At 40.4% G+C, this 16,728-nt stretch overlaps 2 protein-coding genes and 1 long non-coding RNA gene across 6 annotated transcripts in view; 1 reads left to right on the top strand and 2 right to left on the bottom strand.

The window, feature by feature from the left end:
* LOC5518640 (neuronal pentraxin receptor) overlaps nucleotides 1-15,388 on the bottom strand; it is a 42,942-nt gene extending 27,554 nt beyond the window's left edge. Inside the window, exon 1 of the mRNA XM_048725421.1 lies at nucleotides 15,293-15,388. Coding sequence (XP_048581378.1) covers nucleotides 15,293-15,373 — 81 coding nt within the window. The 5' untranslated portion in view covers nucleotides 15,374-15,388. The remainder of the gene's footprint in view (nucleotides 1-15,292) is intronic.
* LOC116620186 overlaps nucleotides 1-16,728 on the top strand; it is a 55,676-nt gene that overhangs the window by 8,438 nt on the left and 30,510 nt on the right. For 3 of the 4 annotated variants that reach the window (XR_007307338.1, XM_048725418.1, XM_048725417.1), the window contains exon 6: nucleotides 45-440. Coding sequence is in view for 3 of the 4 variants with exons in the window: in XM_048725418.1 (XP_048581375.1) it covers nucleotides 45-440 (396 nt within the window). In the remaining variant the exon portion in view is untranslated. Of the gene's footprint in view, nucleotides 1-44; nucleotides 441-1,140; nucleotides 1,513-1,740; nucleotides 1,948-16,728 lie in introns of those variants that run through there. The other variant, XM_048725419.1, reaches the window with a different exon arrangement.
* On the bottom strand, nucleotides 6,933-8,547 carry LOC116602175. The gene is made up of 2 exons (XR_004290306.2): nucleotides 8,422-8,547; nucleotides 6,933-7,344 (listed from the first exon to the last, which is right to left on the bottom strand). It is a non-coding gene; the product is annotated as an uncharacterized LOC116602175 (long non-coding RNA).

The following is a 16,728-nucleotide window of genomic DNA, read 5'->3' as shown; positions in this document are numbered from 1 at the left end:
TAGCTATATGTTCTTTTGAAGATTGAGTTCATTTGTCTTTGCAGAGTGCCGAAGATACACTGTCTTCAACAGCTTTGACCGAGCGATTGGCAATACCGCACAGAATAGCCTCAAGTGTGACCAGAGAGACCTTCCTGGTAATCTCTGGTACCGCTTCCTCGGCGCAGCAGGAAATGCCATGCCAACAAGTTGTGTACCTGTGAAACGCTGTGGTACCCATGCCCCTGGATGGATGGTGGGATCTCATCCCAGCCTTCGTTACAGCCTGGTGACACGCAAGGTGTGCTATCACTGGAGTGGAAGCTGCTGCAGGTGGAGCAACAACATCAAAGTCAGGAACTGTGGCGGATTCTACGTCTACCAGCTACCCAAGACACCCGTCTGTTGGCTTCGCTACTGCGGCAATCGGGTATCGCTTCCACCTCCTCCTACTCCTCCAGGTGGGTGTTTTTTTTGTGTTTATGCCGAGGTAAGTGTGTCTTATCCCATAGCATATATTTAAACTGAAAAACATGGAATCGGCTATTTCAAAGGGATAAACCGCCAAATTGAAAACTGTTTTAAAAGACATCTATTTGGTGCGAGTTTCAAGTCTGGAAATAAAAAAAGGTAGTATTAGTTTTCTTTGTAATAGCAGGTCGTTTCGATGTCAACCCTTTTGTATATCAATGACTATAGATCAATTTCGCTGATTTAATGATGATTTAAATGAGTTGAATTGAAAATGAAGCCACTTTGATGGCAACCCTTAAATATTTTACGTATTTGAAATTCAATTCAATAGCATAGTAATGACGCAGGTAAACTGAATTAATATGTGTAGAACCCTTACTTATCTGAAGCTCACGATTCAATGAGTAATTAATTAGTAGGTCAGTTGGCAAAGCTTCTGGCCGTACTACAAAAAAATGTGAAAACATCCCACAAGTAACTCCCATGTTTTTTATAGATCACCTTTGCTCAAAGTGGCACACTTTCAGCACTTCAATTACAGCAATAGCAAAATGAATAGCAAGCTTAAACTAAACTATGTTTTGTGTCTGAATACATGGCTGTTTGATCAGTTTTATAAGCACATGATTTATACCGTATCCATAGCTATATGTTCTTTTGGAAGATTGAGTTCATTCGTCTTTGCAGAGTGCCGAAGATACACTGTCTTCAACAGCTTTGACCGAGCGATTGGCAACACCGCACAGAATAGCCTCAAGTGTGACCAGAGAGACCTTCCTGGTAATCTCTGGTACCGCTTCCTCGGCGCAGCAGGAAATGCCATGCCAACAAGTTGTGTATCTGTAAGACGCTGTGGCACCCATGCCCCTGGATGGATGGTCGGATCTCACCCCGGGCTTCGTTACAGCCTGGTGACACGCAAGGTGTGCTATCACTGGAGTGGCAGCTGCTGCAGGTGGAGCAACTACATCAAAGTCAGGAACTGTGGCGGATTCTACGTCTACCAGCTACCCAAGACACCCGTCTGTATGCTTCGCTACTGTGGCCGTGGCTACTAAAGTAAGAGCTGTTGCAACAATGCTACCAATATATTCGGATATATTTTGTCGTGAGTTTGTTACTCAGAAAGTAATGTCATTTCTTTTGCGGGAAATTCAAATCCTAATTGAGTCCCTAGTTTCTATTAGATCTCATAGATCATATCCCCAAAAATTTGGCTTCACCAAAACTTCCCTAAAACAATACCTTACAAGCTTACGCAACAAGCTGCTGTTATTTTTCTTTTAGGTAATCAAATAAAATATGCTTTGTCAACAACAGAAACGGAACGGAACGGAAAATGAAGTCTGTATAGCTGCTCTGATGTTTCGACATCAAGAGATCTCTTCCAGAGTTGTGTTATGTGGAGCAGGGTCATAGCAGCATTGCTCGAAACTTGAACCACAGGAACATTACCACTTAGTACTTTTACAATAAATGAGCATTTAAAAATAATGTTGTTGATAACATTTGCCACACCGAATTTGTTTAGTGATAACAGACATCGCGATACCTAAATACAAGTGCTTACGCTTCGCCTGACCTGCTCCTTGAATTATACCAAACAAAAGCATAACTTTATTTTCAAGCGCGAACACGGCAGAATTTTTCAGGATACTTAGAATCAGAATCAGAATCAGAATGATTTATTGTCCTTCAGTGTACCAACTCTGGCGCATTTGAATACATGAACAATAAATGATGAAGTAATGAAAATGCAGGCAGAAAACAGGTGTTTCATGACTGAACAGCCGCTTTGCGCCTTTCAAAACAAGTGAAGATGTACTTGGCTATTTGAACAGCATTAGACTTGGACGGATTGATAAGCGCCATAAAACTTATATGGGGCTTATCTAGTTCTTGCAATAATTCTTTCTTGTCTTTTCCGTACAGTTTGCAATCGATTAAAAAGTGCTTTTCATTTTCTACCTTCCTGGGGCAAAAAGGGCAAAATCTCTTTTCTGCTCGGAAAAAGGGCCGTTTGTATCGCCCTTTATCTATCTCCAGTTGATGATCACTTATTCGTAATTTAGTTAAAGCAACACGGGGTTTTGTGATTTTGTATTCCAGCAGATAATCCTCTAGCTTATAGTTTGATTTAAAAAGACGGAATGTTTTTAATTTATTCTTTGGATTGTTTCTTCTGTTGCTGTCATCATGAATCGTGCCATAGAAAGTTTTGCGTTTTAATATCTTTGAGGCGCATTTCAAAGGCAGAAATAATATTTTGGGTTGCTTGCGCATCTATATTTTTTTTGTGAATCCCAAAGCCATCCAAACTTGTTTGCAATCGAGGTTTTTTTGACAAGGCTAGGCCAAGATACAGATCTCAAGAGACCCTCTTTGTACGCGTTTTTGGTCATTCTACTATCACTTTGGTGAATAAGTCTAAACCAATACTTTGTTGTGTTTTTTATGGTTTCAATTCGTAGGGGGAATGGTCCCAATTCTGCCCTACAGGCACTGTTGGCTGCCCTCTTGCCAACTCCCAGTAGCATTTTACAGAATTTTATTTGGACCTGTTCAACAGGATCACACATCTAGTTATATTTCCCCTCTAGAGCCCAAAGCTCACTTCCATATAGTAAGGCCGGTTTCACAAATGAGTCGAACAGGCGGATAGTAAGTGAAATATCTGAGCAGAAATTTTCGCCGACTTATACATCCATGAGACATTATTCAAGTTTCACCCCCCTTGTCCCTTTTGGGGGGGGGGGGGAGGAAGAGGGGGATGCTACTTCCCCGCCCCTTTCGGATGACCGAAGGTGCACGTACAGAACACACAAAAAGATAGTTTCATTCTCGTCGATAAAAAATTCTGCATGGACTTAAATTTACCAAATAAGACAAACAGTACCAATGTTTTTCTTTCAAATTTTCTCTATTCAGATTTCTACAGTCTCGATTCATTATACTGTATAATCGTTTTTTCTACTAACACAATCTCTAGGTTTGTGACCGCAAACAAACGAAAAAACTTTTTTTTTAACAAACAGGAATGAAGCTCTGGTCCGCCTTTGTCCCTCAGTAAAAACATCTTCTGAATTAGAACTAAGCTCTAGAGTAATCGTTTTCGATTTAGACGGACCTGTGCACCAGAAGTTGACCCAGTCCTTTTCAGGTTTGTGAATTTAGTTACGCAGCACTACGCAGGCAGCTCGTAAAGAAAAGGAGGGATAAAAAGGGTTACCTGTGGCGAAATTGCAAGAGGAGGGAGTTACGGTTTGTCACTTCCGTTTTGTTTGCAACAGGAAACCCAATCCCATTTTTTCTCTTTCTGCTCTTTGAAATGCCTGCAGAGAAGGCTATGCAGCGAGGACACGATTTGGCAAAGAATATCTAATATGACTAATATCTATAACGGTCAAGACATTCTCAGAGCTACCTTAAACTATAAAGTCATTGATAATACCCTGAAATCGATGTGAGTTAAGCAGCCCCCACCCTACCCGTCCCAGTCCCCTACGACTGAAGTTTTCCTGCTTTCTATACTAAAAAAACCTTTTTACTGAACACTTTTATGTGAGTTGTGCTAGAACTATGAGGGTCAAAACGTGAATGGTGCTTTCTGAGAAATAAATACTTTTTGTTTTTCTGTGGAAGACTTCAAAATTCGGAAAACCGGAACACTTTAAACTTGAATAGGATCCTCTGGAAGCGTTCCATTCTGATTCTTGGAAAAAAAAACGTGAGGGGACGAATTCCCCTTCTGTGTGGCAAAAGGCGGCAGCACCGTCAGGCTAAGTTAAAACGTCGTATTATCCATGAGCCGTATTCAATGCAAATGCATGCAAATGAACCGAGTCGATTGTTTCATCTTCATGAGTTTGTAATATATAGATTTAGGCAATGCCTCAAAGCGGAGCCAGCATTGAACACCTTTTGTTGTGACTGATCGAGGTAGTTTTGTGGGATCTAGGGGTCTTGGATCCTGCTCTCCTTGTCTTTACTAAGATTAAAAATACCTAATTTTATTCATTGGCCCAACCAAATGGATCCAGCCCTCATTCAATAATATAAATTATGCAATACGGGAGCGGTCATTAATTACAGGGAGAGGGGGGGGGGGGGCAATGTTGCAAAACCCTGGATCAAAAAATTTACCCTCACCCCCTCAAATCCAACAAGAAAAAATGTCTTCGTGAAAACGTTTGAGTCCACTTATAGAAAAATAAATAGTCCAAGGCTAGTAAGAAAATGTTTCTTTCTCTGTGGCTTAAAGGGTTCAGAAATTAGAAAGCATATGACGATGTAGGAAGACTTTGAAAAGCAAGCGTGGTTTTCCCCCTTCTCGGCCGCCATTTTGGATTCCTTGAGGAGACAAAGTCAATTTTTCTGCCGTCATCTGATTGGCTAATCCGCGCGTCTAAAAATAGCCTGATCATAGGAAACGCAGTGACACCTATATAGTACCAGAATATGGGGAAGTTGATTGCCCCTACTTATGAGCCCCTGCTTTAGCATAGTAGAACTCAAGAACTGAAACCATAATATGAAAACGTTGTCGTTTTGGGGTTCTGGTACCGAGGAATCTTAGTTTCTTTTTAGAGACATCTCCATTGGCTAGAGATAATTACAGTCACTGTTTGTATCTTCTGATTACAAGTCATAAAGTTTACGAACCACCTTCGGTACGGCAACCTTAAAAAAATTTCTTTGTCAACATTCCATATTCAGCAATTGAAGAACTCAGAACTGGAACAGGAAAATGTATTTTTAGCACTATAAAGGGGGTGAATACCTGTATGTAATCCACCGATCCGCTACCGCATGTTTGACAGATAAACAATAGCATCGATAGAAATTCATTTAACCCTTTCATTACTATTACGCCCTGAGGCGCCTGTAAAATATAGGCCCAACTCCAAAACGTCAGAAATGCAAACCAAACATCACCATACCCGGATACTCATGGATCCCTCCAAGGCATAGGCGACCTTCAAAAGCTCATCAAAGCAATGTAATAGAATTGGCTCTATAGTCAAAATATCAACCTTGATTTCTGACCAATTCGTAAACAAATGCTTAAACCTGGACACATTTCTTACCAAACAAGACACAAAATTTCGAACTATAAATAGAGACAAGCAAACACAGATCAAGTCACAAATAGATACCATAATTGCGCTGTCAGGTCCCATTTTACAGCCATCAGCCACAATAATCAGTGCTAAACCTCCATTAGAGGCGAGTCACCTTGTTTAGGCTATATTGCATGCCTGCACTGCATCATTGAAGTCTTTGAAACACCTTGACAGAGAGGCGGGAAAACTCCTCCCCCATAATCATAACAGTTTTTTTACCCCAAAGCCAAACAAAACATTTCCAGGTCCAAGGAACCCAGAATAAGCCTGAAAACAATTTTTAAATAAGGTTGGGTATCAAAGATGGTCCACATTGGAGAGTATGAGGCCATTCACTATAAAATCCCTTTCTCACTTGGTGAAGCCCAGACCAGGAATTATCCCATTGAATCAACCTCAGCGTGCAAACATCCATAAGCACAGCATTAATTATGCCCAAATAGACTTCATGATGTCCAAATGCACTCTCCAGACGTGAAAAAGCTGTAATTTTAAGCAAATTACAAGCAAAACTGTTGTAAGCAACAGGCTGTAGCAGTGCTGTCGCTAGAAAGAAAAGGCACCGCAGTGCATTGTTGGAAACTTTAAGGCCTACCGTCTTGGGTCAGCGGAAGCTTAGCTTAACTGGTAGTGTTGGACTTGAAATAGGGGGGGGGGGGGGGGAGGTTTCTGTTTTCAGTCTGTTTTTCTTACAATTTTTCTCAAAAGTACCCAGGAGTAAAAGGGTTAAAATCCGAAGTTCGACCGTCAAAGCAGTCAAAATCCGAAATCCTCGCCCAAATTGTCAACAGATCCGTGATCCGCCGTATTTTTCAAAATCCGCCAATCCGCTGAAATAATCGTCAAAATCCGTAACCGTGAGCATTTCGGGGTTGTATCCGCCGATTTGAGAACCTACCCTTGCGAAATAGACTTGAGAGTATCCAGAATATCCTAGGAGTTCCTAGGAAATTCCAGTCAGGAGGAAGTATTTTTGGAACGGCTCCTAGGAACTCCCAGATTTAGAATATCCAGGATCCTAGGAAATCCTGGGAATAAACCAGATTCTACTTGAAATTCCTCCAAGATTCTCCCACTTCTTCCCAAATATCTCCTAGATACTCCAAATATCTCTCAAAATTCTCCCAGATTTTCCCAATTAAACCCAAACTTCTCCCAATTCCTCCCAAAGTTTTCCCAGATTCTCCCAATTCCTCCCAAAGCTCTCCCAGATTCTCCCAATCCATCCCTAGAGTTTTCCCAGATTTTCCCAATTCCTCCCAAAGTTTCCCAGATTCTCCCAATTCCTCCCAAAGTTCTCCAAGATTCTGTCAATTCCTCCCAAAGTTCTCCTACATTCTCCATTATAGTCATCAGTTTCTGAAAACGAACATTTTTTATTTGTTGAATATTTTGTTATTAATACAATGGAAATATTTTAAATTCTTGAGTTGTAAATTTCCTGGCAACAAATTCTAGACATCTAAATATTACAGCCTAACAAATCACATCTTGGAGGCATACTAGCAAGTACTCCAAGCTTTTACAGCATCAGTAACAAAACAAAGAGTAACTAATTCTGCGCTTATAAATGAGCCAGAAAGTTTATTTGTGTTTAATCTTTTTGCCCCTCTCTGGTGTGATGGCCACAAACTGTTAAACTGTTAAGTGCAGTCACCTATAAATTTTTCCTGTGATTTTCACAAATGCCAATAGTTTTGCGTTTTTGCAGTCTTGTTTTCTTGTTTGATCAGTGCCTTTTCACAGGTGCTCTTTTGCATTAACACAACTGAAAAAAAAGGCTAAAGCAGATTGGAAAATAACTAGATTTTATAGCTCATGAACTGAGCATGGGTTAACAGTTAACAGGAACAAATAAAAATAAACTTCTAAATAGTAGGTGGAGCATGCAAATCTACAAAACGATATACATACAATGTTTTATACATTGGAAATTATTCCTTTTCATACAAAAAAAAACTGAGGCGTCCTTAGGGGCGGACCATGTGACATTTGAGGGGGGATACGGGGGGTTACTTGAATTCTGCAAGTAACTGATTGAGGAAATAAATCCGTGCAACCCAACCCTGCATCTTTTTACACAATAGTTTTACATGCAAAACAGATTATGAAATTGTGAAGGCCGAAACCGAAAGTTGTGAATAAGAGATGTCGGACTCTAAAATAACGATAAACTTGACAAGATCATCAACTCCGGCAAGGAGGGCATTTTTGCAGTATTCATTTTCCAGATTTAAAGACTTTCCTGTTTATTGAGGTCCTAAGGGAGGTGGGGGCTCTGAAAATTTTGGGGTTCTGAAAGAGGGAAGGCAGTAAAAAAATGTTTATAATGAAAAGGGGGCTTTGAAATTTTAAGGTGTCTTAATTAACGAACACCCCCTTATATTAAAATCAGGCTTTTCACTTTATTGACACTGATAACTGTGACTTTCATCCAGACAGAAAAATGTTTGGATTTGAGTTCCTTTTTTTTTCTTAGACACGGTGATCATATAGGGCACATAGAGCTTTGAAAAGTCTCCCATAAACTCTTGAATATCTATCCCAAACAAGACAGGCGGCAGCAAGAGAGGAAGAGTCATGCAAAGCGGTCAATAACATAAAACAGTTTGTATTTCAGAAAAAAAAACTACAGACTTTTATCGTCAATAGATAACATGAACCATTATTTGCTTTGTAGAACCCCCAATATACGAGAAAGAGAAATGTGTTTTTAATCGGTTCAGCTTCACTTTTCATTTGGTGAATAGGAAAAACAACTACACTCGCACACGACTATCAAGGACTTTGAAACTCTGTTTTAGCGCGATTTAGATGTTTGTTCAACGAGAAATCCAATGCTTACCTGCAGATAGTTGTTTAAGCAGCAGAAGTGCTAAAATAAGATGAAAACTGGGTGTATTTGGCGTGAAATCCTCGGCGAAACTCCTCTTACAACAATGGTTTGAAATCCTTTTTAAGTTGTGGCGAGCAGGACATCACTTTTGGGCGACGCGCGAGAAAAAGCCCGCCAAAAACCTGGCATCTGATTGGCTAAGCATACCACAGCTATCCCATGCTAGAGCTACCCGTACGACAGCAATTCCAAATACAAATGAAAGACTGTAGACCTTAAAATTTTTCCAATTAAATTTTGGGAAAGAATAAATTGACTTTAACAGTGATTTACAAATCAAGTTTCCATCATGTTATTTGGAAATAAACATACGCGAGAACATTTATGAAGTCATTTATTTTCTTTACTGTTGTCATCAGCGAATAATTCAGTTGAGTTGTTCCTTCTTCCCCTCTATTATAATAATAATAATAATTAGCAGAGATGCCAGCAAACCTGCGATGGGCTTGTCCTCCATACGACTCTTTTTAGAAAACTGTGCAATTTTGTCCGAGATGTTTAGTAAGTTTATCAAGCGCTGGGATTTCCCAACTTTTGGGGAGAATCTAGGAGAATAGCCGAGGATTTGGGAGTTCCTAGGATATCCCAGGAACTCCCAAATGATCAGAGGCGCGCATTTGGCTCCTATGTTTTCCTAGATACTCCCAAATTCAATTTCCCAATATTTAGGAGTATCCAGGATATCCTAGGAAATCCTAGGAGCTCCCAAATCTTGAACTCCGGGAGTTCATTTTGCAGGGGTTAATTCACTCCCTCCCCCCCCCCCCCCCATATAAAACTCTGAAACAACAAAAAAATTTACAATTACCTCGATTTTACGATGGCGTCCTTTCTCCCGGCGAAAATACAGTGAAATATATGAGAAATTACCTCGATCTTACGATATTGGATACAACGATAATCTCGATTTTTACGATACAAATCTGTTCTCCGAAGCGTAATTTTCACCTCAATACAACGATATTACTGATCTGTCTGTCAAAAAAGAAAAAAAAAACTAAAGACACCACACACGTTCAGAGCAGTTAATCGATTTTTTTCACTTGACAGATTTTGCTAAATGCATATTCAGCCTTCAAAGAGTAACTGTACACTCTTACACAAGAGTACAGTACCCTGGCTTCAGAGGCTCCAAGTTTCACTAGAGCCGCGAAGCGGCGACGTTGTCTTTTACGAGCCATTAAAACAGAGAAAAGGAAAGAAGGAGACTCTGGAACCAGGGTAAGAGTACATACAGTTACAGTTGATAATTAACTCGACGTCGCTACAATGATATTTTTAATGGATTTTCCTTTTTATCGTAAAATCGGGGACCTCTTTCCAACGATACCTCGATTTCACGATACACTTTCTTTCTCCCGAGGCATATCGCAAAATCCAGGTTCCACTCTGTATTTTATACGTTGAGAATAGCCAACTCAGGCTGCTTAATATATGTACATGAATAAAGATTAGGTAAAACTGTTGTTATAGCAAACATCCGTCATGTTCAGATAAGTGTACAAAAAAGTATGAAGTGTCTGAATATGGATCTTATAAAAAAGGGCTGATAGGGCAGATTCAGTTTGAGCATCAAAGGGGATCAAAGTCCACGACACGGTTGGGCTGTGGTATCAACGATCCAGTCAAGATCTAAATCGAAGTAGCAATGAACAAAGCAAAGAAACTAAAACGCACTCTTGACCAGATTGGCCTTCGAATGAGATCTGCGCTATCAAACCGCACAACTTGATGGAACATGACTGATTGACAGCTAGTACTCGTTTTGCATAATTAAACTGTTCTGTGAATCCTTGTAATCTGAAATTAAGCGGTATGCGACCCACTACAGGACAATTGGAACCGGAAACGTACATTTTTTAGTTGAAAAGCATTAAATCCATTTCATTAAACTTTTTTTTAAATATCGAAGTAGCAGCTTGTTCTGACCACTAAAAGGTATCGTGTCACAAAAAATGCCAGCGCTTGAACTCGAACCCCTCTGAGGTACCAAACCCGTGATTTGTACCCCTAAAAGGTACTACGAGCATCCCCGTCATCTCGGTATAGGGAGTCCCACCCCCCCTTCCCCCCTCCGGGGTAAACACGTCACGTCACGTCTTTTTACTGGTGTAAAAAGTCACAACTGACCTCGTGAATTCACTAAAATCTACACGTTTTGTCTTTCCGTGATATGCACGTAATATGCAACGTTACGATCAAAAGACTACTGATCAAAGCTGCGGTATCATCTGAACGAGGGCACTCAGTATTTTGGTGATTGCGTGGGCCCTGATCTCTTCCTCTATCCTGGAAGCGTGGAAATGTAGAAATCTGGCAGAGTGTTAGACAACATATCTCTTCTAACATTTTCCCCTATCAGGGGAAGTGTGGAAATTTGAAAAGTCTGAAATTTGAAAATCAGAGTGTGACGGTGTCACGCAGCATCTCTCCTGATATTTTCCTCTATCCTGCAAGTGTGGATGTGGAAATCTGACAGAGTGTTGCCCAATAATCTCTCCTAACTTTTTTCCTCTATCAGTGGAAGTGTTGAAATGTGAAAATCAGCAGCATATCTCCCCTAACTCTTTCCTCGACCCTGGAAGTGTGGAATTCTGGCAAAGTGTCACACAGCAGATCTTCCCTACCTTTTTCTTCTATCAGTGAAATCGAAAAAAAAAATTTAAATCTGGCAGTGTCATACACCATATCTCCCCTAACCTTTTCCTCTATAAGTGGAATTGAGGAAATATTTAAATCTGGCAGTGTCATACACCATATCTCCCCTAACTTTTTCCTCTATCAGTGGAATCGAGGAAATATTGAAATCTGGCAGTGTCATACACCATATCTCCCCTAACGTTTTCCTCTATCAGTGGAATCGAGGAAATATTGAAATCTGGCAGTGTCACACACCATATCTCCCCTAACGTTTTCCTCTATCAGTGGAATCGAGGAAATATTGAAATCTGGTAGTTCACACACCATATCTCCCCTAACTTTTTCCTCTATCAGTGGAATCGAGGAAAAGTGAAAATCTGGCAGAGTGTCACGCATCATATCTCCTCTAACTTTTTCCTCGATCCTGGAAGTGTGGAAATCTGGCAGTGTCACACAACGGCTCTCCTCACTTTTTCCTCTATCCTAAGCGTGGGAATGTGGAAATCTGGCAGAGTGTTGCACAATATATATCTCTCCTAACTTTTTTCTCTATCCTTGGAAGCGTGGAAATGTGGAGATCTGGCATGTCGCACAACATATCTCTCCTAACTCTTTCCTCTATCCTGGAATTGTGGAAATTTGGAAATCTGGCACAGTGTTGCACAATATAAATTTGGAAATTTGGCAGAGTGTTGCACAATATATCTCTCCTAGCATTTTCCTCTATATTGGAAGTGTGGAAATCTGGCATTTTCACACAACAGATCTCTCATTTACTGTTTCCTCTTTACACATTAGACCTTCACGTGTGCTAAAAATAGTTTTTTTCACAACTGAATCTCTTATGGACAAAAAAAAATCCGTGGACCGTGGCCAGCGCTGGCCACTAAATAGAGAGACGTTCGAGGCTCTGGAACCAGGGTACATCGCGGTGAATAAGTTCAAAGGATTACCATCCCAGATTGAAAGCTGGGAAATCTCGTCGCCAGAGCTCCTCGATCATGCTGTATGGGATGGTATCCCAGGTAATCAAGGGTTGGGAACAGGGGGGGGGGGGGGGTGGATAGGGTGGATATCCACCCCCCATTGATCTGGTTGGATTTACAGGGAAATCATGTTCGAATTGTACGAGTTTTTTATCTAAATTAATGTGAGAACACAGAAAACAGGATATGCTGGACGAAATTGATCAATCACACTTGACACTTGATGTGTGCCACAATACAACCTAAAGAAAACCAAGCGTATTCCAATCCCTAAACAATTTCATCCTTAGCAGTCGAAGGTGGGATTCCTATGGAAAACATGGGATCACAAGAATTGGCATGGAATCCAAACAATCCCAGGTGGGATCCTGGATAAAATACCTGAGATTCCACAGCTGTATAATCAAATAAGTGTCTCCACACCGACACATAGCCTCGTGTAAACGAGACAGGATTCCTTTCGTAAAGTGGTGTTCGAATACGTGATTTCCAGTATTTGATTGAAAAAAAAAATCACTCGAAATATTCCGCAGACGACTGCAGTGTAGGCTAGAGAACAAATATTGTCATAGCCTTTTTTATTGCTAGCAAACTAATAACAACAAGTAAACAACTAAACAACAATATTCCTGTATGACCTGTGTCAACAATGTTTTTGCGTTGCATTACAAACATACAGTTGGTTTATCACAAATAAAAAATTCAATGTTTGCTCATGGTTAACGGCCACTAGGTAAATATAATAAAAAGCGATCACGTGATCAAATTCAATCGCACCGGCGTACTGCCACCGTCTACTGGGATGCACAGTATTAAAACCATAAAATACGAATATCCTAGAGGACGGGCAACTGAATATTTTTTTCAGCTCAAAAATTGCGTTGTCACCAGAGTCTGTAACGGCTAATCACTCTCATTACTCTTATCACTTCCATCACTCTCATCTTCTTCTTCCTTCTCCTTTTCTTCTTATTCCTTCTCCTCCGTTTCTTTTTCTTCCTCTTCCTCTGTGACCTGACGAGATGTACTTTTATTATGTCAATCTTGTCTTGTTTAGGAGTACCTCGCGGGCATTTTCGTTTGTGGTGCTATATAATTAGGACAGACACTTTCTCTTTTTTTTTTGAAATCTCCAGAGCAATAGACCATACGTCAATTATAGTTTCAGTAAGGTTTTTTCTTCTCTTTTTCTTTAGCTGTCACCCTTGCCTCTTTTTCTTTTAAAACTCAAGGTCTTTAGGTGTTGAAAGTAGTCCTTGACCATGTTCTTGTCTGAGATGAACTCTTTGCTAAATGAATCGATAGATTCGTCCTCCATTTCACCTAAAAAATACAAATAGCCGATGATACAATAGCATGCGCTGAAGGAGATGACGGAGACTTAAAGGAGGTGACTGCAGTCATCTCCTTCAGCGCATTCAGAGACGAACGGAGATGACGGATCGTCTTTAGATGAAGGGCACATCGATGCTTATTGGGAAAGTTCATTTTGATATAGCCGTACATGATGCCATGCTATGACTGAAGAACTAAACAACATTTTTATGCTGATATCGCGTGATAGTAAGTCCTTTCGCTACATCGTTGCTGTCGCTACATACACTACTCGAACAAACCGCTGTCTTAAGGCGTACACTCAACCGGACATATCATTCGCGTCTTGTCCGAAAACTTCATCAGGAATCCCTCCCAAGATAGAAAGTTCCCGATTTCTGAGGGGGGAACCTTTAGCCAAGTTGGCTATCTCCGTATCTGTAAGCTCCCGATCCCATATGTTTACTGCGGTCATGTTGCCCAAGAATGGTTCATCCATTTCGCTTTGATAGCCATCTTGATCCGCTCCAAGCACTATGCTACCGTCATGTAAAGGACACTGCAAAGAGTCTTCCATACTTAGAGCTTTTTCCCCGTGATCTTTCAGGGTGCCATTTAAGTATGTTTTCCAGGCATTTGTTGAATCTGTCCAAGAAGCGCAGTAGTGGTGCCAGTGACTATCAAACACGTCATCGTCAATCGAGCTAGGCATTAAAAGAATTCAGTTCACGTTAACGTCTATTCATAATCTCCATCATATCTAGTTCGCGCAAGAAGCTCTATGTTAACCGGGGAGAACGCTATAGGTCAAAACTCATCCTTCCACCCTGTCCGCCCCCCTTCCCGAAACATGTTAAAATGGCATATTTCGTCGTTTGAATATGTTCTTATGCCAAAATATCAATTTTAAAAGTTGATGGGAAAAATTATCTGTTCCTCTTTCTATGAAGAGACCATTCTTTTTTTTCCAGCCGTGCGTTAGGCATATAAGCAATGAATAATTGCCCGTATAACCGATTTGTTTTTCAAGCAACCGCTCCAACGCCCCAAAATATTACCAGCACAACTAGTTCGACTCCACAAATTTGTCAGCAGAACCATCTGGGTCAAAGTTTTCCCCAGCATCCGAGGGGTCTAACATCTTCCCAGCAAGCAAAAAAAAAAAAAAAAAAAAAAAAAAAAAAACGGGCTGTGGATTTGTGTCCTTGTTACCTTACTGGCTCCCCAGTTTGAAGATAAAGAGCGATCTTTCCATTCTTATCGAGAAATACAGTGAAAGCATTATCGTTTTTGTTTGTTGCAAGACTAAATACGGTGGAGGACTCGGTCGACTGCTTTGAAGCTTGAAACCACAGGCATACAGTAATGTTGTAAATTTGGCGGGGTTTTTCATTGGAAATAACCAGTAAGGTGGGGGGCCGCTGTGCCCCCCAATATTTTCTTAATATTTTTTTATTTATTTCTGGCTACCTCTGGGTATAGTCCTGGTAATTCACTTTCCAGATGCTCGGTTATGAAACTTTCTACATCCCTTCTACTTGGTGTGGAGAGAAAGGGCACAAAAAAGAACACCACTTTTGCTTTTAACTTACCTTCTTCGCAGTGTTCGCCATGAAAACATTTTCACTATTTTCACAGTTGTTCTGTTGAGAATAAATAATGACATTAAAAAAACATTTAACGGTCATGTTTCATGCGCATACGTTAAAAAAAAGACAAATGATAAAATCCCTTGAAAGATTGCTTGGTATTTCGTATTGGAAAAGGCACTTCCAATGTGAAAAATGTCTTGTATCTCTTTATTTATTCCTTGCGAAAAAAGTACGGTATATATCTTTACTGATGCACTTTTCCAAAGGGATCTACATTTCCATTAATACCTGCGCCTTTTGGAACGTACATCGCTTCTTTCCAGTCAAGGTTAAGTTGCCATTCGATCCCAGGAGACATGGAAACCTCATATCAAACAGTTTTTAGTTTTAAATCACTTTTTGCCTTTGCAATGCCTGCAATGCATCATAACAATAATTGAGTAGTTGGTATGATAGAGCTATAATTATACTATGCGACGGAATATAAACAATAGCACTATCCTCTTATCTGCTGTGTACATAACATTATTTAGACCTGACATTATTTACGAGAGTTCTTAATTCCTTGTAAGGTTTAGCCCCTATCCCATCTTTCTACTTGGAGGCCAACATTCTTTGATCACTACATTGAGTTGAGTAAGTGAATGATTAATAAAAATGCACTGTGATAGCAGTTGTTCGGTTTGATAACAAATTAAATTATCACAATAAAAATCAGACAAAGCTGATAGACTATCTTGGCCTTAATGTTTGCCATTTTAGCTTTTTACTCACTTTTACATGTATACACCTGTAATACACCTGTTTTCGTCGCCATTCTTACGTTGCGCGGGGGATTGGATCGAGTTGACAAGCAGCAACAATTTTGGCCAGTTCACTGCACCCTTTTTGCGCCTATGTTTTCCGAATTCCACCATTTTTTTAAAGCTCTTTTTACTGGGATACCTGTGGTAGCCCATATATCTATTCATGGTCCCAATAAATCTGCAAAATTGCGCAATGCCCAGAAGCCGCTGCGCCGTTGTATGTACATTGTTTTTAGTGTACCCTCTTCGATCTTATACAGAATATTTTTCTTACCCAAAGTATTAACCTTTCCACACTTAATACATTAAAGCAGCGCATATAAAATCAGTCATCATGAGCGCCCAATAACCATACTTCTATACTCCAGCGAGGTAAAAGGTTAAATGTTTTTTGATACGGACTTGTTAGGAGTGGGTAGGGGGCCAGCGCACCACTTACACACCCTCCCACACTTCGCTTCATACTTTTCTCCTCAATGCGGTAAACATCAGATATGTATGAATTTGTTTAAACTTTAACAAATCCAATTATTCATATTTTTTAAAAGTTCGGTTGAATGGCAGAATCTATTATTGACGACGATTCCCGGTACTGAATTAGATGGGCGTCAATTTTTCATGTCCAGTAAACAGGTAACATACAGTCCGTCACGTGTCACATTCTGAAGACACGATTAGCCAGCGCCGTGGCAGGGGGTAGGGCACTGGGGGCACGCGCCCCCCAAATATTTTATCAAATTATAAGGAAATAACCAGTAGGGACGTGACTGTGCCCCCCCCTCCCCAATGTTCTGTATCGTGCCCCCTCCCCCCCCCCAATGTTCTGTATCGTGCACTTCCCAAATCATTCGAGGCCTTCTACGGCTATGTAGTTCTAGACCTCACGGCCTTGCTGGAGGGGAAAACAGTCGCTGTTTA

This window comes from Nematostella vectensis, chromosome 3 (assembly GCF_932526225.1).
Source record: "Nematostella vectensis chromosome 3, jaNemVect1.1, whole genome shotgun sequence".
Lineage (NCBI taxonomy): Eukaryota > Metazoa > Cnidaria > Anthozoa > Actiniaria > Edwardsiidae > Nematostella > Nematostella vectensis.
This window is presented reverse-complemented; position numbering and strand designations above follow the sequence as displayed.